Below are 21,412 nucleotides of genomic sequence, written 5' to 3'. Positions count from 1 at the left end.
CGGATATAGGGTACGTTAAATCAGTCACGCAACTGTCGTTTACAGTTCAAAAATTACATGTTCAAAGTGATTTCAAACTCATCGATAAAAGCAAATTTGTTATTATTAAATTCTTGAATATATAATCACTCGGATCAGTTTTCACAATTCAGCTTTATGGCAGAAAATTCTAATATCTCATTGGTTACCAGAACAATGTATTTTGACTGATCTGGAAAGATATTAACTGACAGACTGATAAGCGGTGGATGGATTGACTAGTTTGATGGATTAGGAAGTCCAAAAACGATCAGATGAATCATTTTATTGGTAAATAGACAGGTTAGTGAACGATTTTGACTTATCTGGAATGGTGTTGACTTAAGCCTGTTTTTCACTAGCCATGTATCGTAACGTATCGTAGCAAAATGTAATATGGCGCATGCGTGCTTGTGCCTATTGACCATAAAATTCATAAGCACGCATGCGCCATATTACGCATTGCTACGATATGTTATACGTGGCTAGTAGAAAACAGGCTTTGTTTAGAATAGACATGTTTCGGCGTCTCATGATGCCATCTTCAGAACATCAAGTACATAAGTAATACAAAGATTATATAACAGTAATATGATACATATATTATAACAATAATAAGGTAATGAGATGAATTAATGTCAATATCTTTACAAAAGCCTTTCATAATGTTCGTAAGTCTGCGCTGTGTGTGTCGTGAGTAATGTCCGATGTATGGTAGTTTGAAGTATAGAGTTCTTATTTTGGAACATTTATTTGTGTTGGTCGTCACGGTCGTGTCAGGAGTTTCGGTGTCCAGTTTGAGGTTATTGCCTTGTTTGTTGTCGAGATATCGTTTTACGGTTCGGTTAATAAAATGTAGTGGGAAAGAGTTTCGTAAAAGAGTGGTGTGATGTTTTTTATGTCTCTTTAAAAGCAATTGTTCGTATTGCCCAGTTTGTATTCTCTGTCGATTAGTGTGCGTATAAGTCCGCTTTTGTATGAAAGCGGTGCAAAACTAAAATAGTTCATCACAAGTCGTTTAAAATAGACGACAAATTTCTTTATAGCAAACATGTTTCGGCATACTATATGCCATCTTCAGTGCGAATTGAATAAATATAGTAGAGAAAGGTTTCCTTAGCTGATAAAATTTCATAGCCTCAGTCGCATTAGTAAAAACACGAAAAATATCGTCAACGTGACTGCGGTAAAATAGTGGTTTAGTGTCGTTGTAATTGTTTAGCCAGTTTCGTTCATGTGAGCCCATGAAAATGTTAGCAAGTTTGGAAGCTAAGGGAGAACCTATCGCAACACTGTCCGTCTGGTCATAAAATTTTCCATTGACTAAAAAATGCGTCTTTGCTGTCGCTATCAAAAACAGTTGCGCGATGTCCGTCCTGTTTATAGTGATACTGGGGTTGTGGTATTGCGTCAATTCCTAGGTTGATGTTTACAGTCGGTGGTATATTTGTGAATAGGCTTTCAAAGGAGATAAAGAATTTGTGACAAGAGGTGGATGAGTTGAAAGATGAGAAGTCATCGAGGAAAGTGAAACAAACTTTAGTGGAGTGGCCGTCTGGTGCGAGTGGTGTTGGTAGAGAACTAAGATACTTAGCTAAATTATACTTGTATGCGTTGCACTGTTAATTTCAAGGAGTTATTTCAACTCCGAATAGGGAATTAACATAACTCCTTTTGGTGGACTAAAAAATTAAGAGTTATATCAACCTCTTAAATGGAGTTAAATAACCACAGGTAATGATTAAATGCTGATTTTACTCCACATGAAGCAATTTTAACTTCGCCAAGAGAGTTAAACTAACCCTTATCAGAGTATAATAAATGGAGTTATTTTAACCCATAACATTTTACTCCGGTTGTAATTATGACTCCTAACTGTAATTGTTTTAACTCCTTATGATATAATTGCTATAAATTGTTAAAATTGATACAATTGCTATAAATATAAGGAGACTTATGAAATAATATATTAATAAACAAATAACCCTTTCATATTATTCAATCAACCATATCGTTAGCCCACGGCAGTTGAAGCGGATGACATAATTTATTCTTTGGATATTACAGTCAACAGGGCGGAATGAGAACTCAACCTTCATTAATTCAAATCATTCGAGGGAATAATACTGGAAATACAAAATACACTCACAACCAAGCTGAACGTAGATTGATGGATTGATACTTTTCCCTTCAGGAGAGAAAATATCTTGTTGGAACCATCAGCTCTGGAACAGGTTCTAGAACAATATCCTGCTCTAAGATTGGTGTCAGAAGTGAGTCATATTTCTACAATTGTGCTTATGACTATGAACCGGCTTGGCCTCATTTTTTAGGTACTTGTTTAATAAATTTTATTTCATGCTAACTTTAGATTATGTCTTTTTTCCTTAGTTCATTATTTTTTCTGATCATTTCGTTAAAAGCAGAATTTGGTCGAGTTATGCGTGATCAAAGTATTATCAGAAAAATGGTTGACTCGTTCAAAGAACAATGGAAATCCAAGCTTTTTAAGTTGGCTTCCAACAGGCCTTCAGTCAAACCACATCTTACTGACATGGAAGAAAGCATTTTGGATAATCCAAAAGAGGCAGTCAGGTACAATACATCATTTTATAGATTTCATTTATAATTTTGGATTGTGTTTGCTGTTGATTTTAGCTTTCTTTTAGCAGAGGAGGATTCGAATGTAAATTCTTCTGCATTAAAAGCCAGCACAAGTTATAACTGTTTTAATTCTTTCTTTAATTCAGAAATTGAGGAGAGTGTACCAGTAATACATCTTCCACTTTTGATAAAAGAATGTACTACAAAATATTCAGGCTTACTTCATACTTGCTCTGTAAATATTATGGTGAAGGATTTATTTGTCCGTCATAGCCATTTGATTGCTCTCTCTCTAATTGAACAGTGCATTTTTATATGTCCTTTTATATTTTTTTCAGATAATTTTTTTGGTTTTGCCATACAGAGGGATAAATCAATTGATGATGTTATAATGAAGTCTTTGACTCCAAAGCTGGTCAGCGTAGAGACAACGGTCTGTCTGTCTCTTTTATTCACTGCTGAAGAGGGGAAAATTCTTTCAAAGCTTAATATCTCCATTTTGCCAATGCAAGCTTTGGAATTTTAGTGGGTTGTTATTATATATTTAATATTGCATATCCCACCTCAGCAGGGAATTTATTTCTTTTTTTAAAGGCTGCACTAATAGAAAAGTCAGCAGAAGCTAAGAAACGAGCTGTTGTGCATAAGTTCTTTCAAGATTTAAAGTAATTCGTAGAGCACCCATAAATTTACAGAAAGATGGTAAATTATATAGTTATATTGACGTTCTAGATATAATTATTGTGCATATCTTTTCTATCTTATTTAAAACTGTATTTCTTGTTGTTATTATATTTTTCATTTAAAAAATTGTAATTCGTGTGTTTTGTCAAATTGTTCTAACTACAGGGTTTCGTAATTTCTACATAACAAAACAACTCCGTAACAAGAGAAGAGTTATTTTAACTCCACTTTAAGAGTTACGTTTAACTCTAGAAAAAGTTATTTTAACTCCACTTTTGGGCTTACTCCAAAAATGGACTTAAAATTTTGGAGTACAATTTAACTCCAAAAACAGAATCATTCTGTACCTTTTTATTGTACTCCACTTTTGGAGTTAAAATGATTCCTTGAAATTAACAGTGTGATTGATGAAACTATCGGTCGTTCATCTGGTGCTCGTTTCTTGTATAGTTTCGGTAAGCCATAGAAGCGTTAGAGTTGAGAACCTCTGGGACGATTTCATTATAGACTTTGTTGTTAATCGAGCCTTTCTTTAGAAGCTTTCTAAACAGTCATTGCACTTTTGCTTCACGTGATAGTGTGAGGTAGACTTTTCTGTATTGTTAATAATTTTAAGACAGAAGATACGATAGATTTGACAATCCAGGACCACAACGCCGTTGCCTTTTTCCGGTTTGAGAATGATAATATTTGGATTGTTGCGAATGTTTTTAAGGATGCGATGTTTTTTGAAGTCAGCTGGTGTCGGGTGATAAGATGAGATGTACGAGTGAGCGATGTGTGCCCTGCCAGCTCTGTTTTGAGATGCGTGTAGTTTTCTTGACTGCGAATGTTATGTTTTATAGTTTGGTGGATTTTTTCGAATGTTGCCAGAATTTCCGTTGAGTTGAGTCGAAGTGGTTTAATGCTGAACCCAGTCCAAGTTCATTTCCTTATTATTGTTATAATTTATGTATCATGTAAACTTTGCATAAACTTTTATATAAACTTTGTATTACATAGGCATTATTCACTTATACTGAAGATGGCATCATGAGACGCCGAAAGATGTATTTAAGTCAGCTGTTTTTTAAGTCAGCTGGTATTGGGTGATAAGATGAGATGTACGAGTGAGCGATGTGTGTCCTGTCAGCTCTGTTTTGAGATGCGTGTAGTTTCCTTGATTGCGAATGTTGTGTTTGATAGTTTGGTGGATTTTTACCAATGTTGCCAGAATGTCCGTTGAGTTGAGTCGTAGTGGTTTAATGCTGAAGCCAAGTCCAAGTTCATAGAGTCCTTAAGTGTGACGTCACGTTACAATGGCGCTAAAAAATGCAGTTCGAAACAAAATATCTTATGCAAGCGCTTTGGCCAGGCTTCCTTTGTTTTGAATGTCTAAAGTTTTAATTATCCAGTGTAATCCAACAAAAGAAAGTAAAAAAAAACAGGAAAGGTTAAAGGGTCATCCAAGGGATCAACTTTTCTTTAAGAAGTGTAAAGGACGTGGGTCAAACGGGCAAAATGGTTTATTGTTTTGCTCCTACATGTGTCCATTCGTCGGAGGGCAACACTTGCAAGTTCTTCGCTTTTCCAAGCGCTACAAAGCAGAACGACGAGTACAAGAGATGGATTCGACTCATAAGATATGAACTGATATTTAAAAAGAATTCCTTAATTGGTGAGAATTTGATGAATTACGTGATTTTAAGTGAGATTTACGGACTCTATTCAGGTGAAGAGTTGACATCAGGACATGAGGAAGAATCATCGAATACTGAATTATAGAAGCTTCAGCTAGTTGTCTTTTTAACGGCCGCTTTGTATTTTCCGTCGCCAAAACTTTAAATCTGAGTGCTTCACCGCGTTTTTGGAATTTAGATACATTTAAAACCAATGTAGTTCTGCTATGTAACGTGGTTGATCGATCCACGGAATGTTTCGCGTCGCTTCGCGATTTTGCCTTCGTTGGTTGTGGAACGGCTATGTTGTTGACAACAGATTCACTAAATCGGGTGTTTTTTTATTAACAGAAGAGAAGATCGAGAGCACAGCAAGTACTCAAGAGTATGTAGCTGCCATTTTAGGAATGGTCTGAAAGCCAATGGTCCTGAAGTGTTTGAACGCAATAATGGACTCCGTCGATTTCGACGATGAGGGTTCCGCGAAGCGGAACATCCTGGTTACTGAAATTACAGTGAAGGCAGCTGACCAGACTGCAATAACTCGTACCCTTCACGCAACCACAACGCTGATATCAGCGTGACACAGTGTGACAAGGCTGCAACATTGCAGATACAGGTACAGTCTATCCGAGGACATAGTTTCCTCTACCAAATTTCCCTCACATGGCTTTGGTCAACCCGGGCTAGGTTTACAGACACATTGCCAGATGTGCCACGAGCTGGGATTGAACCCGCGCCGTCTGGCTTACAGCTCATGCCATTAACCATTCAGCCACTCGCCCCATTTAAACGCAATAAGCATAAGTTATTTACTGAACAAAGGGGTCCACCGCCGAAGAAAATGCAGAAAACTGAATCAAAGGTAGAATCTCTTTCACAGATGACAGAATTTGCCCGAAAAAATGAACAGCCATTAGTAGCTGACACAGAAGAGAACCTGCAAACAACACAGGAGATTATCCTGGAAGCAGAGCTTGACTTTGCCAACAGGGAGCTAAAGGAACTTAACCAAACAGTCCAGTATAAGAGGAGCAAGTACACTGTGTCTGCGCTTGAGGGAGATGTAATACGAATGGAGACAGTTCTTCCAACCAAAGAAGTCTTTAATATTGTTGAAAAGCATGATCTTAGATTTAAAGATAGCGTGAACTATTTTGCTGGATGGAAGGTAGAATCCATCAATTTTGAGGATCAAATTTTTATCACTTTAATGAAAGTACGACAGAACTACATTGCACTGCCTTTACCCTTGATAGGTCGTACTCCCTGAGAAAACGTTTAATAAGTGAAGGAGTGATCCTCTTTGCCTTTAGGACAGAGCCTAAATTACTGGCTGTAAGGCGGCCCCTTCTTGCCAAAAACCAGGCCGGGTTGGCGCGCTGGCCAGCAGTTAATTCGCTAACCTTTAAAATGTCCGTTTCTTGTAATCTGGAAAGGAGAACCAAACAGTCCAGGTGCTGCTGACGCCCACTGGCTTGAAGAAACTAGTCAGAGAAAATAATTTCTTCTATGGTTGGAAAAGGAAGCTGGTTAGCAATAGGTGGCTCAAGACTGATTAGCCAGCAGAGCCCCGTAAACCGCCCATATTCCTTCAGGTCTTCGTAGAACGCGAAACGGTCAGCTTGTGTAGGCCTTCTCGACAGAGCAGTATACCTTTTAGGCGGAGGGAACATCTCTGTGACCGCTTGAGTTGAAAGCGATGTATTTGACCTTCATTTCCGCCACTGGCATTTGACGTCGGTTCGGCTCGGTTTGTGAATACCGTGAATAAAGAGGGCTGCTGCGTGACTGCATTTAAACACGCCTCTTGGACATTCACACTCGGTTGATTTTACTTCATGTTCTTCATCCAAATAAATCGTCAAGATTAATGGCATTTAGTTTGGCAAATAGAAACGTTCTTTTCGGCAAGATGCTACTCGTAAAAGATCGATGATGCAAAGAATAACAACTCACTGTCACTTTATAAACCTTTCGTTTCACGCTTGCGTGTACATCTCCTCGTAAAACACCCTGCTGGTAAGTAAATGCTTCAATGTGATCTGACTTAAAGTGGTGTTCCCCCTTTTTTATAGATTTCTTTTCTTCTGAGAAGAAAGAAAAAAGCGAAGCGATGGATAATGTCGCCATTTTGAATCGAATGGGCGCTTGTTTGGAACTGAGATTTTTAGCAACATGGAAACGAGACGTCACCGCTTATGGACTCTATTTCCTTATTATTGTTATAATTTGTGTATTATATAAGCTTTGTATAAACTTTTACATAAACTTTGTATTACATAGGTATTATTCACTTATAGCGAAGATGGCATCATGAGACGCCGAAACATGTCTATTCTAAAAAAACTCGTCGTCTATATTAAATGCACAATAGCAAAAGTGCTTCTACGAAATTATGAAAACAGGCTTTATAAGAGCTAACTTGTCCTGCTACCGATTTTTGGAAAATCTTTTACAGATTTAAATTTCGTAAATACTGATATAAACTACAATTTCTCCAGCGAAAGAAAATTTATGAATGAATTATGATTGTTTTCGCGAAGACAATCTGTCAATTATGAGATTAAAATTTCTGCAATTGCTAATAGAAAGCAAATCATCCTTGTGTAGAAATATCGATTATTGGGCCATATTGATAAATACATAATATTGGTGTTCAATTCATTTGAAATGCATTATTTAAATAAACGGATCAGAACATAAGACCTTCGAAAGATACGACCTTTAAAATCATACAAACGTATTGCACATAAATCAAATAATATATTTACCATTTACTGTGCTATTTACATAAATCGATTGAATAAAAAACTTAAACAGATTTCTGGGCCGCCAATGGTGAACCATTCATGCATTAACCAATCTTATTTACATATCAATGTTTTGAAGTTGTATGTCAATACGCTGAATATTGGCGACCTTTGTGGCAATATTTTGAACAGTTAAAGATTTATGATGCGAATAACATTGATGTTTGAGCTCAGTAAGTAAAACTACTTTTATTTATGTCCATTAGACTTAAATAAGGCTTTTATTCTAAAAAATGTGTGCCTATAAAATACAGCATGTTTTACCACCACAAAATACAGCGCAAATTATATGGACACAATCTGGCTCGATCTTGCCTCAATTTTTGAAAGGCTTTATAAATCTCGAGAATAATATGTGATTACTTACGTTAAAGAAACAAATTGGAAAAATATATGAGAACTTTATTTCTTTACTTGCATCTAAGCTTGAGGTATTCACGTCTGCGGTGCTCAGAATAAAGCTGGGTATCCATATGATCGTCAACGTGTTGCAACAATGTCGTGAATGTAATGACAGTTTCGTAAATGTCTTGAAAATAGAATATAACTCTATCTTTGCGACTCTGCAACAACATTTCCGAATCATAAGTCACAACCATGTGCAAACCAGACTTCAGATTAACAGCTAAATTTTCATTTTTATGAGATCAGCAACATGGCCGAATTGCAAATCATAATTATCTTGGAGGAAAATTAATTTTATTGTTTAGAAGCGTCCAACTGAAATATATGAACATTTAGCCTGACATATAGCTACAGTATATCAATTTTCAAAATGAATAGATAAGAAGTTTATATCTAGTTCATGGAGGTTACACCTCTGATTCATTAAATGATTTTACCAGCTGATAGGTAGCAATTGACATGTAAACAGTTTGTGATGCTTTATTGCATTTTAATTAAATAAAGCAATCCTTTCTTTTGACATTGTGCCAGTATTAAACAATGGCGACAATAAAAACAATCAAAACTTTACTGTTCATTTTACTTTGGGTAATTCAAATTTACTTAAAATAGTTTATTTCAATCAAATTTTTCCTTTGTAAAGTCAAACAAAAAAAAGCAAAATAAAACAACTTTTTTATGTTCAGGTGCCGATTTACATAGGATTTTGAATACTGTCCACAAATTTTAGGATATTCACACATGCCATATGTTGATTAAAATTGATTAAGTCAAGCAACGTATATTATGTAGGTCCATACAGTCCTGCTGACATTAGTGGCTTATTGAAATCCACTTTAGTTGTAAGCTTTTATCAATAAAAATGGTGACAACATACTCAAGTGGGTGCATACTGATATCCAATACACCCTTTACATACAAACATAATAAACAGTAAGCTGATATAGATGGCCAATAACATGAATATCTTTTTAAAAAAGAAAAAAAGTGTGTTTTGTAAGAATTAAATATGGCTCGTACACCAATCCATGAAATTATAACACTTTACCTCTACTGCACAATCATTGCACTCCAAGTAGCCAGCATGTAGTCATAACTTATGTAGTATTTATAAAAATAGAGTATTATATAGAGCTATGTTTGATTTTTGAATTGAGTTTATTGTAGAAATATTTAGTGCAATGTACAAAAGTCTGAAAGCTTATGCTCATCGATGTTCATATTTGTAAATTATTTCTTAAGATGTTTTTCTATCTTCTAAATGACAACTGAGGTTGGTACACAGTTTAGGTTAAAATGAAAGTTACATATTTTATTAATAAATCAGTAAATGGAGTATTTCTTTACCCCACATTTTTATATCTGCTGTGCAGCATGCAAGGTCATTATTTGAGGTTTAATACCACATAATATTTGATAAATAAAGGATAATTCTGAATATATGTAACAAAACCCTACTTCACTTCCATTACCTTGACCCAACACTTTGGTTAATAGAGCATATTGCATTGAAGAGGTTTAAACAATAATGCTATTGCTACAACACATTAATCCAAAAACTTATTATTTATTTGTAGATAAGCATACGCTAATGCTTAATGGTATGTAGCAAAGCCATTTATGCAAATACAAGCCTAAACTTGATATATTTACAAACACCCTATAATTAATTTCTCCTTTTACAAGTTAAAGTTTGTTTAAGTAAAAGTTTGTTTAGAACGGCTAGAAGGAGCAAGAAGGAGAGGGACGATATTTTGGGTGCTCCCGGCGTGCAGAACCACGATGGGGAGTTGAAGGTGTTATTGGAAGACAGGTTAGAAGTGTGGAGGGCGTACTGTGACCGTTTGATGAATGTAGAGAATGAGTGGAATGGAGAAATTGAAGCGGATGAAGTTTTGGGGCCGTGGGAAACAGTGACTGTTGATGAGGTGGCGGCGGCTCTGCGCAAGATGAAGAAAGGAAAGGCGACGGGACCGAGTGAAGTGGGTAGCGAAATGTTGGACAATGAACTATGCGTGAGAGAGTTGTGTAATGTAGCGAACGAGGTTTTGAGGGGCTCAAAGATGCCGAGTACATGGAGAAAGAGTCTAGTGGTCCCGCTGTACAAAGGAAAATGAGCAGCGACGGTATGTGGGAATTACAGGACTATTAAGCTGATGGAGCATGCGTTGAAGATAGTAGAGAGAGTGTTTGAAAGAAGGTTAAGGGAAGTTGTTCGGATGGGGGAAGAGCAGTATGGATTCATACCGGGGAGAGGAACGACGGATGCGTGTTTTGTGTTGAGGCAGCTGCAGGAGAAATTTTTGGAGAAGGACAGAGAATTGTATATGGTGTTTGTAGATTTGGAGAAGGCGTTTGATAAAGTTCCGAGAAATGTGATCCAGTACCCTCTGCGTAAGAAAGGTGTGACAGAGAATATGGTTCGGGCAGTTATGGAGACTTATGAAGGTGTAGAGGCGGTGGTTACGGAGGAAGGTGTTTGATCTGGTGTTTTTGAGGTAAAAGTTGGTGTTCATCAAGGTTCAGTCTTGTCGCCGTTACTGTTTGCTTGTGTGATGGATGTACTGACAGAGGAAGTGAGAAGAAAAGAAGAATGCTGGTGTTTGTTGTATGCAGATGACATTGTCTTGGTGGCGGAGTCGAAGCAGAAAGTCATGGAATGGTACCGAGAATGGAAAACGGCAATAGAAGTCAAGGGACTGAAAGTGAATGAGGCAAAGACGAAGGGCATGAGATGCTCGAGGCAGGTGGAGGTGAAGGACAGTGATAAATGGCCATGTGGTGTGTGGGAAAAGAGTCGGAGGGAATTGATAATGTGGGAAATGCAGTAAGTGGGTTCATGGAAGATGTTCAGGTGTCCGTGGTGCATTGACAAGAGTAACTGATTTTGAGTGCGGACGTGTCGAAGTGGTGGGCGAGTCGCGATTGAACGGTTTGAACTGGGTGACGTGAGTTTGGAAGGTGTATCGGAGTTTAAATATCTGGGCGATGTGTTAAATGATGGTGGAGGGTGCGAGCAAGCGGTGAGGAACAGAGTTCAAGCAGCGTGGTGGAGTTTTAGAGAGTTGTCGGGAATGTTGTGCGGAAAGTCGACTTCGTTGAAGCAGAAGGGAGAATTGTACAAGGCATGTGTTAGAAGTGTTTTGGGATATGGAGCAGAGTGTTGGGCGCCGAAAGCAGAGGAGCTGAGAAGATTGGCGTCGACGGAAAGGAGAATGCTTAGGATGATGTGTGGTGTAACGTTGATGGATAGGATTCGAAGTGAAGAGATTAGAGAAAGAGTTGGTGTTGAGTGTATCGAGAATTGGGTAAGGCGCCAGCGTTTGAGGTGGTTTGTGCATGTGGAAAGGACGGAAGAAAGTGCTGAAATTCGTAGAACGTTGCATATGAATGTTGATGGAGTCCGCAAACGAGGTAGACCGAGAAGGAGATGGATGGATGCTGTGAACAGTGATATGAAGGCAATGGGTATAACGAGAGATATGGCGAGAGATAGAGACGTTTGGCGTAGAAAAGTTCATGGACCGGTCAACCCCCCTGGCGGGGATTAATACTGGCCGGTATACAAATGTTGTTTGTTTGTTGTTGTTGTTTTACAAGTTAAAGCCAAGCTGAAGATCAAAGTAGGTTAATAAGAGTTTGATTATTTCAACTTTATTCAAAAAAGTTGAAGGCACGGGTTTGCTTGAACATTAATTAAACATATGGACAAAAAAAGAAAATCAGGGGAGCTCATCAGCAAAATCACTGCCAGTGAAGTGAATTATCAAACCATAAAACTAAAGTATGGTTGCAAAAACTGTTTACAGAAAGAAGAAAAGCACTTTAGCCAATCAAATGATGTTTTGATAGATTCGTAATGATCAAGCCATTCCCTATTACAGACTCATTGCTAAACTGCTTGATGTAGAATGGCAACCTCATGACATGAACATTTTTATTTTTGTATCATTATGTAACAATGATCTAGCCTGCAATTATCTCAACAATTATATGAACTATGTATAAACATATATTTATAACTGTAGAACACTGACGAATGACGTATAAATATTAAGCAGTAAATTACTATAATGCCTAATGTGCCTATAATCACAGAATAGATATCTTAACAGAAGGTCCACTTGTGTCGGAAACTCTGATGTACGTTTCTCCCACTTTTCTGAAGAAAATTATAAGCAGACACACCTTTCAGCAAGATACTTCCTCTAGCTCGCAATAGAAAATATAGATGTTTTTGCAAATATATCTATATAAGTTACAAATATATCAATATAATTTACAAAAAATTTTTTACAAATTTTGCAATGCGTTTAGAACCTTACCTTCTTTGCAAGATGATAACTCTTTGTAAAAATTTCGGCTATGTTAATCGATTAGTATTTTGCTGTTCTAGTATCCTGATCGTATAAAATCAAAATCAGATTGGTTTAGGAATTTTACCATAGGCAAATGCCTTAGTTGCCTACCCCTAGATCCGCCACTCATGCTCATGTAATTTGCAAAATTGATTCTTGACTGCGGTCATATATCGTAAAATACCGCCCATTTCTGCAGCCAATCAGAATGCAGGGAAGCATTCACCTTGCTGATGATTTGTAAAAAATTTCTGAGAAAGAAGTGTGTAAGTATTTTGCATTTGTGAAAGTACAATCATTTTCATCATGATAATTAAGGTAAAATTGAAAATAGAAAGTTAAACCGTGACTCCTTTTTCCAGTTTATTTATTTCCACGATTGAAGCTTTTAACTTGCAACGAGAATCTCATTAATGCCTACGTATGAATGAGCGACGTTTAAATGCTAATCTTTTCCCCCTTGTTTCTCTTACGACTTGTATATCTACATGTTTTTTGTTTCGTTTAGTTTTTGCGTTTTACAAAACTTGCTGCATGTTTTATAAAACTTGTACATCTTTACATTTTGTCGAAAGAGTTACGTGATTACTTCAGAAATAAAAGATGTTTGCTTTGTTTGCACAGGCTAATGCAATATGAGGTGACCTTTGGAACCGAAGGTCGAGGTTTGCACATGCTCGAAAGTTCTCACAAAGGTCTCTCATAAATGTACACTCATATCCCGCTTCTATAAAGCATGTTTTGATTTGTGCATCTTTTTCTTAATGAAAAATTTTTGGAAAGTAATTTTTTAGTATGTGTGATTTTTTTATGATTAAGTTTCAGATAAAGTTGTTTGAAATAGCATAAAAAGTGACGGATAAATGCCGTTAAAAAATGGGAACAGTATTGTATACAAATCAGTTGCATAACCTTTAAATGCTAAGAGTGTTTTGATCTTGAATCAAAATTGTATTTACATGTGATGGTGAAATACATACTTGCGACTCCAGTTTTATATTAAACTCAACTGTACAACGTAGCAAGTTGACAATGTACTCAGTAAACGTTTGGGGTTTTTTTTTTTGTCTTTTTATTTTTATGTCTTTGAAAATACAGGTCGAAAGGAGTATTTATTAAAAGAGTATTGCTTAGACGCCCGAGAACATTGTATTTTTGTTAAAATTACATCGTAAATCAAATTTACGTTCGTTCATCATTAGCAAGTTTTAACACAATGATAAGGTATTTTTAAAGAACACGACATAGTGTTTTTAGTGAGGGTTTTTGGTTGAAATTGTTATAAATGTCTCCTAGAAACCAAAGTTTTTTTTGAATTGTCATATATTACATTGTTGACTTGTATATGATTTATTTTACTTTCATTGCACTAATTAAAACTTCTTATACTCTGCATTCAATAGGTATAAAATGGCGTCACAATATCTTTTAAGTCATAAAAGATTTTGGGAAAATGATGAACCTATAAAACTTCCCGGAAACAATCCAATTCCAATACAGCACAATGACTGCATAAAAACATTTCTGAAATGTATTCAAGATGAAGGTTTGCAGAAAGCTTACAATCGTTACGGATACAAGCCTCAGGAATCAAATCTTTCAAGGTCGGTTGTCAGTACTGTACATGAAGATGAAACTATAGTTGACGTCATCGTTGTGGGTGCAGGAATGGCAGGTCTATCTGCAGCGTACGAGTTGAAAAAAGCTTGGCTTTCTGTGAAAATTCTTGAGCAAACAGAGCGCTATGGAGGAAGAGTCTATACGTATGGTAAAGAAAGTGGTCTTGCATCTGGTTTATATGCAGAAGGTGTGAGTTCATTAGCCAAGGTTGTTTGCATGCTTATATTGAATATCGTTTTATTTAAATGATTTATTGAGATTCGTTGAATTAACTCTTGAAAAGCCCACTTTTTGACGTTTATAATACTGCTAAATATGCCATTTAAGTACAAAGTGTCATGTAAATTAACACCATTAATGGTTTTGAAAACTTTGCTCAATATTATTGTGATTGCATTTGTGGCAGTTGGGTTTCGTAGAAGAAAGTTCGGAGTGAACTGAGGCACGCGAAAGCTCAAATAAAATAGAAAAAATTTTCAGCCAAAATAAAACAAAACGACAACGCCGTCTTAATGTTGAAGAGAACTGCGTTGAGGACGCCGTCGTGTTCTCAACTTATTTTGGTTTAACATTTTTAGAATGGGGTGCTGAGCAATAGGTTGAAGTTAAAAATGACTTATTATAATTTCATAAATTAAACACAATTTCCTTTTTGTCTTAGGTAATTTAGCAATCAAAACTTTTCACATGAGATTTAACATCAAATGTACACAATTTTTCGACAGTTACATTTTCTTGTGAAGTTATAGCTACCCGTAACAAGAAGGTATTTTCCTATAGTTCTCTGTTTTTGCATGTCTGTAAATATGGGAAAAACGGAAACGTTTTGGTTCGAAGGTAGAAACTAGTATGCGCTATAAATACTTCATAAGAATCTTAAAGCAAAAAAAAAAAATTAAAAATATTTGCCTCAGAAATTTATTTTCATCTAAAACAAATTAAACAATTATTGTATTATTTAATGAAACAGAGACTTTGTCGTGGTGACAAACTTAAAGATGGATTTTAAAATAGCAAATACCATGGTGAATGGTGATGATAACAATGTAATAGTTCTTAAAAGAACCTTTTTAACAAACACTAACCCAACAATTCAAAGGAACCGTTATTTACAGCTAGAAAGAGACACTATGCATTTCGGCAGACTACTCGTCAGGTGTCAACGTCTGCTAAATGAGAACCTCCAAATCATGCTATATTTATAATGTTACAGAAGGTCAATGACATCCCTATTTTTAGAGATGACACTTAAAACAGAGACAGGTTAAACACGTAATCCTTTTGTCGGCAAAGGACAGGATTAGTCAATTTAATTAACACCGACTCCATGACGCGTAGCTGGAATAACGAGCGACATTTTTTAATAATTATAAAGTTTTCGTCAGAATAAGCATTGGCACAGCGAGTGTTGCTTAACATCTTTGGAAAACATCTTTTAAGAAACACTCGCTGTGTCCTTTGCCGACAAAACGATTACGTGTTTAATCTGTCTCTGTTTTAAGTGTCATCTCTAAAAATAGGGATGATATTGACCTTCTGTAACATTATAAATATAGCATGATTTGGAGGCTCTCATTTTGCAGACGTTAACACTTGACGAGTAGTCTGCCGAAATGCATAGTGTCTCTTTCTAGCTGTAAATAACGGTTCCTTTGAATTGTTGGGTTAGTGTTTGTTAAAAAGGTTAGTGTTTTGTTAAAACAGTTCTTTTAAGAACTTTTACATTGTTATTATCACCACTCACCATGGTATTTGCTATTTTGAAATCCATCTTTAATAGTGTATTATTGCTAGTACACTTCTGTTGACGTAAAAAATTAAAAAAAAACTCACGAGAAAGATGGTGCCCGGAATTGGTGACCTGCTCAGTGTTTCATGTTTATAGCTATAACAAAATTTTTGAGATGCTTTTATTAGTCCTCACCATTTTTATAATTGTTTGAGTTCTATATTTGTTTTTAAAAATAATAAATCATATTTATAATACAAAAGTGTGATGAGTACCATGTCATAAAACATATGTGCAACCGTTTACTTTTGTATTGACTATAAAAAAAGGAAAACCAAGATGGCATCTCATATGATCTTAAATTGAGTATTCAAGCTTTGATAAAGTCAATTAAGTTGAATTATGCTTACTATTGAAATCAAGAGTTTAATTTGATAAAAGTGTCATGTAACCTTACTATTATAAATGCCCTTTAATAATTTGTGCGAGAGATGAATTGCTTTTTCTTTCTTTTTTAGCAGGGGCTATGCGAATTCCTTGTGATGCCGATGGTCAATATGAGGGGCAACATTATTTGACAAATGGATACATCAAGAACTTCAATCTACCAATAAAAAGTTTTCCAAACTACGATGAAAATGCCGTTTCTTGTATCTATGGGTTTTGAGAAAAAACTAAAAGTAAATTTTTCAAAAGTAGACACTACAAAAAGTTTGTAATAAAGTTCTATATGTTTTGCGAAGTAAGAGGATATACGTGAAGCGGCTAGGAACAGAAAAATTTCTCTTAAGATACCCTCATCAAATTAGCCAATTTCTAATTCGTTTTTTAGCTTTGGTATCTTCGCAAAATACACTCAAGCCATTAATATTTTTTGTAAAATTTGTAACCTGTTTGCACCAATTGATACGCAATTAACAGTTATGACGATAAACTTAACTTCTAAATACTGTTAATAGAGCTGTATATTTAACTTCACCATCATTGAATTTGATAGATTGTACTACGACTTTTTTTAGTTTGGTGTGAGACACATTTCATCAAAATTTGGCCAAATTGGAAAGATGGTATAAAGGAAGAGTTAAAAGGAGATATAACTGATATTTGTAAGTTTAATGAGACTTTTTTCCCCCAGTTTTTATAAGTCAGCCATCAAAATTAAGAGACTATTTACATGGCAAGTTGATAACTGTTTGATTTGATTGTGTTGGACGATGATCACGATTAAAAATAAACTTGTTTGTTTTCCTTTTGAAGATAAATATTACCAAGAAACAACAGATGTCGTCACTGGCCAGCTTTACACTTGGTTATCGAATTCCAAGAGCGTGGTTGATCAAGTCTATGCTTGGGATCGATGGATTAAAATTTGGAGTCGGTTCACGGTGGAAAGTTTTCTTGAAAGTAATATTAATGCGATTAAAGCTAAAGTGTCTGTTGAAGACCAGAAAGACTTAGATTTAGTCAAACTTGAAAACCTTTTGCCATGGTCTAACGATGCCGTTCGTGGTTTTTCTGTATTTTGCTATGTGCCCGAAATTGAACAGTCCCTTGACCACTTTCTTTCTTTTAAACAGGGAAAGTGGTCATCTGGTAAGATGCATTCCTTGAAAGGTGGTATGCATAACTTGCCCAAAGCGTTTTTACGGGTATCAAGAAAAATATCCACTGAAAGATGTCGTAGAGGTGTCATGTTTTTCTGTCAATAATGCAACATTTTGTATAAGGCAAAGGTGAGTTTAGGAAATTAAAATTATTTTGTTATTTGCAAGTTCACTTGAAACCAAATTTGAAAATCATAATGTTTTTCCCTAATATTTGTTTCGTTTTTAAGGAATGCTTTTCTCCTGAAACCTGCTATGTACTTTTCGATAGTTATTTTTTGGCTTGCTAATGTTTTGCAAAAATTGCTAGCAACAACTGAATTGTACAAAGTGCATTTTTTGATATTTATTCCACTTTAGAAGGATTTTTCTGTGTAAACACCATTTTCACAAACAAGCATAATATTATGACGTGATTTTTAAGCATGTTTGTGCGTGTCTCTAGCGACATCACTGAATCGAATTAATCAATCCTACAACGTTCTTGAACTAATGGCTAGCAATTGTAAAATGTTTCAGGAAAACTTTGAACTATGAATAGAAAATACTATCCTCTTACATAAACTAGAGTGTGTTCTCTTCTTGTTCAAGAAATGAATAATCGCAATTGTACATGTGTTTTGTTGTTGTGTAGGCAGTAATTATTACCACGCCGATAAACATTTTGCGTCAAATAAGGTTCAAATCACAGCTTGATGATATCAAATCCCAGTTGGCAATAATAAAAAGCGTCCAGGCAATGGGAAATGTTTTTAATCAGCATTCAACAAAAATCTTTCTTCAAACCAAAGAAAGATTCTGGGAAAATGAAGGAATTAAAGGTGGTTTTTCAAAGACAAACCTTCCCGTAGGCCAGATTCATTACGTCACCCCGGAGGACTGCAAAACGAAAGAGGGGCTTTTAATGATTTACACGTGGACGAAGGAGGCTCTGCTTTTTGGGTCGATGAAAGAAAAAGTGGTGAAACGGAAAGTAGTTGAACAACTCGAAGAAATTCATCCAGCCTTCAAAGAAGATATGGTGACAACCTTTATTGTTCATGCTTGGAATAATCTGCCATCTTATCAAGGAGCGTATGGAGAAGTGAAAACATCTCATTACGAAAGTACAAGGTGCGAAAACTTCGGGGTGAACTGTAATTTTTCAGAAACGTACTTGTAGATAAGCAAGACCCCAACAACTTATTTCTTTTTAAATTAAAAAAGAACTACTTAGAAATAGTAGTCTCTACTGTTTTGAGAAAAGAACTGCGGTACTTTTTAGTGTAAAATAAAGAACAACGAGACTAGATAATATTTGTTTTGACTACAAACCTCAGCTATATGTTGAAGCACAATAATGCGACTCGATTTTGCCATAATTTTTTTAATGTTTTTTTTTGAAATGGTTGAAATTCCCGGTTTTATCACATCTAAATAATTGAATAATACGTGAATAGTAGGGGGCTAATTCATTTTTGTCTTCAAGTTGCTATTTTCCTGTTTTTACAATTTCTTCAAGAGCCATTCTTTTTCTAATGCTTTAGGAAAACGAAAGACATTTACTTTTAGTTTTCATTTTTTCCTCCATAAAAATGCAAATAAAAAATTTTTTGTTTTATTAACCTCTGCAAAACCAATATTAAATTCTGGTATAAGCAAAAGATTAAACATCTCATTAACGCTTAGCTGCACATTCCCCGTATAAAAGCAAGCTTTTGCAAAAATAGCAGGACCGCAGCTTTGATGGTTCACCGTGCAATGTCAACGCACAATGTAGTTTTCAAACGTTGCTGCTTCGTTGAGCTCGTTTGAAACTTCGTTTTAAACTTCTACATTTATATCTACATTTACATCTACATGGACGATCTACATTTACAAACATGTAACGATACTCCCGGGTTCAAACCATTTACTTTAGATCAAACTTCATTACTTTACACTTTGTGTTGTATTTATATTTTACAGTTTGTTTACCCGTCGTTTTACCTCGCAGATACAAGGAAGTTTTGCAAGTCATATTGTTTTTAATGTACGCTTTGGGTTAAATTGATGCTCTGATTTTCAAAGTAAACACTGCAGTCGTATTATAACTAGGACTACAATGTCACACTCTCCAGAACACAAAAATTCAATTTTAAAATTGGTTTTTTAGAGATTGGCGCAACAAAACAAGAAAAACGAAAAGAAAATTATAATTTTATTTTCATTTTCTTAACGTACAAAAAACAAATGGCCCTTTGTAACGCAATTTGACAACACTTGTTGTGTTTTTTTAAGAATTTCCTCTTATATTTGTAAAAGTGTTTGAGAAATATGGGAAATTTCATCTTTATATATGGTAGACTTCTATCAAACTACTTTTTACCTAACATACATAATATTTCTTTACCCAATTAGGCATTTATGGGAGCCCATGGGTAACGTTCATTTCGCTGGTGAAAGAATTTCTTTTACCCGTATGTGGATACAAGGTGCTTTAGAAAGTGGTTTAAAAGCTGCATTTCAAGTTTATGAACGACATATGGAAAGAACCTGGAACCATATATTGTGAGGTTTTTCTGTAATTGAGATTAAAGTTTGTGTCCACTATTTATGAAAACCTTTATAGTCTAACTTTTAGTTTCATGTACTTGGCCACTGACGTACTGATTTATAACATTTTCAACACACTTTTCTTTTTCTGTGTTCGCATTTCAAGTAATTTGTCTTTTCAAAATTAAATCATTTTTTAAAAGATTTTATAATTTTTGTTATTTTATTTGAAAACGTTTCAGTTTTTTCAACGATTAATTTTTTAGTTAAATTTGATAAACATTGGAATCATGGAAGAAACCTCTTAACAATATATGGAGGAGAACTTTATATAGATACACTTCATTGAAAAAGGATTAAATTATATTAAAGTTAGTTAAATATCCAAGTAAATGAAGTAAATTAAAAAAATAAATATGTTTTACTTTACCGGAATTTTCTTCGAAAGAACTTTTTTTTGTGAAAAATTGTCGAGACCTTTCTAAGAGTCAGCACTAGTTACATGAAGTACTTGATTTTTTACATCCAAAAACAAATGACACTAAATTTTGGTCTGCTTGGACTTTTTCCTCATAATATTTTCAAGCATTGTAAGTTTGTAAAATTAAAAATACTTAGCGTCACATAAAAAGTGTGAAAATCCAAAGATTTTGTCATTTATAGTTTAATACTTTCTGTCAGTCTAAAATATAAATGTGTGTAGATAATACATAAAAAAAACCAAAAAACAGACTGTTTTGCCCATACATAGAGTATATTACTTAGAGCTAATCGTGCTTCGATTTGAAAAAGGCAATTTAATCACAAGGATTTCAATACGTGATAATTCACATTTTAAGAGGTTAAATAGCCTGGACGATCTACATGATTCCATAAATGATTTTTCTTTGAGAAATTAGTTGTATATTCAGTAATGCAATAGTAGAGTAGCTATTGAGTTATTCTATATAATTTTGAGTCTTTATTCGCTTTTACAGTAAGTTTGAGTCGCTAACCTTAGGCAAAGGTAGCCTCCCAGCCCACAAAAAGTAAACCATTTTTATATTTTTCATCACACATGGATACAGTTATTATTGATAAAATTTACATTTCGCTGAGAAATTAATGTCTGTTAAGACATACATGCATCATACATTTTTTAAGCAGTCAGTGGATCTGGCTTGGATAAATAAATAACAACTCGCACTGCTGTTTTTAAATTCAAAATAATTTTTGAACAATGTAAATACTTTTCCGCCAGTGTCTTCAAGTCTCTTCCGCTATGTGTTTAAACACATTGCAATACTTTAATAAGAAGCCGCCACATTCTCTATTGCTCCTTGTACTATCCCTCGTCAATAACATTCCTCACAATATTCCAATTGTATATACCTAGGGATTGAAGAGTACACTTTGAATCTTTTGC

At 35.1% G+C, this 21,412-nt stretch overlaps 2 protein-coding genes, 1 long non-coding RNA gene and 1 pseudogene across 3 annotated transcripts; 3 read left to right on the top strand and 1 right to left on the bottom strand.

The window, feature by feature from the left end:
* Nucleotides 1-4,805: 4,805 nt before the first annotated feature.
* Nucleotides 4,806-6,192, top strand: LOC124454200 (the record flags this gene model as incomplete). Its single annotated transcript, XM_047005005.1, has 3 exons — nt 4,806-4,925; nt 5,313-5,422; nt 5,855-6,192. Coding segments are annotated over exons 1-3 (567 nt in total), but the record flags the coding sequence as incomplete, so codon positions are not given.
* A 13-nt stretch (nt 6,193-6,205) lies between these two features.
* On the bottom strand, nt 6,206-7,107 carry LOC124455099 (annotated as a pseudogene).
* A 795-nt stretch (nt 7,108-7,902) lies between these two features.
* Nucleotides 7,903-16,556, top strand: LOC124454199 (L-amino-acid oxidase-like). Its single transcript, XM_047005004.1, has 3 exons — nt 7,903-7,950; nt 13,944-14,347; nt 16,408-16,556. The coding sequence occupies exons 2-3, from the start codon at nt 13,951-13,953 to the stop codon at nt 16,554-16,556; spliced, it is 546 nt and encodes a 181-aa protein (XP_046860960.1). The 5' UTR covers nt 7,903-7,950; nt 13,944-13,950.
* A 358-nt stretch (nt 16,557-16,914) lies between these two features.
* Nucleotides 16,915-20,216, top strand: LOC124454407. The gene is made up of 4 exons (XR_006951442.1): nt 16,915-16,995; nt 17,147-17,622; nt 18,128-18,606; nt 19,873-20,216. It is a non-coding gene; the product is annotated as an uncharacterized LOC124454407 (long non-coding RNA).
* The last annotated feature ends 1,196 nt before the right edge of the window (nt 20,217-21,412 follow it).

Source organism: Xenia sp. Carnegie-2017, unplaced genomic scaffold (genome assembly GCF_021976095.1).
Source record: "Xenia sp. Carnegie-2017 unplaced genomic scaffold, XeniaSp_v1 HiC_scaffold_3, whole genome shotgun sequence".
NCBI lineage: Eukaryota > Metazoa > Cnidaria > Anthozoa > Malacalcyonacea > Xeniidae > Xenia > Xenia sp. Carnegie-2017.
Note: the sequence above shows the minus strand (reverse complement) of the source record. Positions and strands in the feature narration are given on the sequence as shown.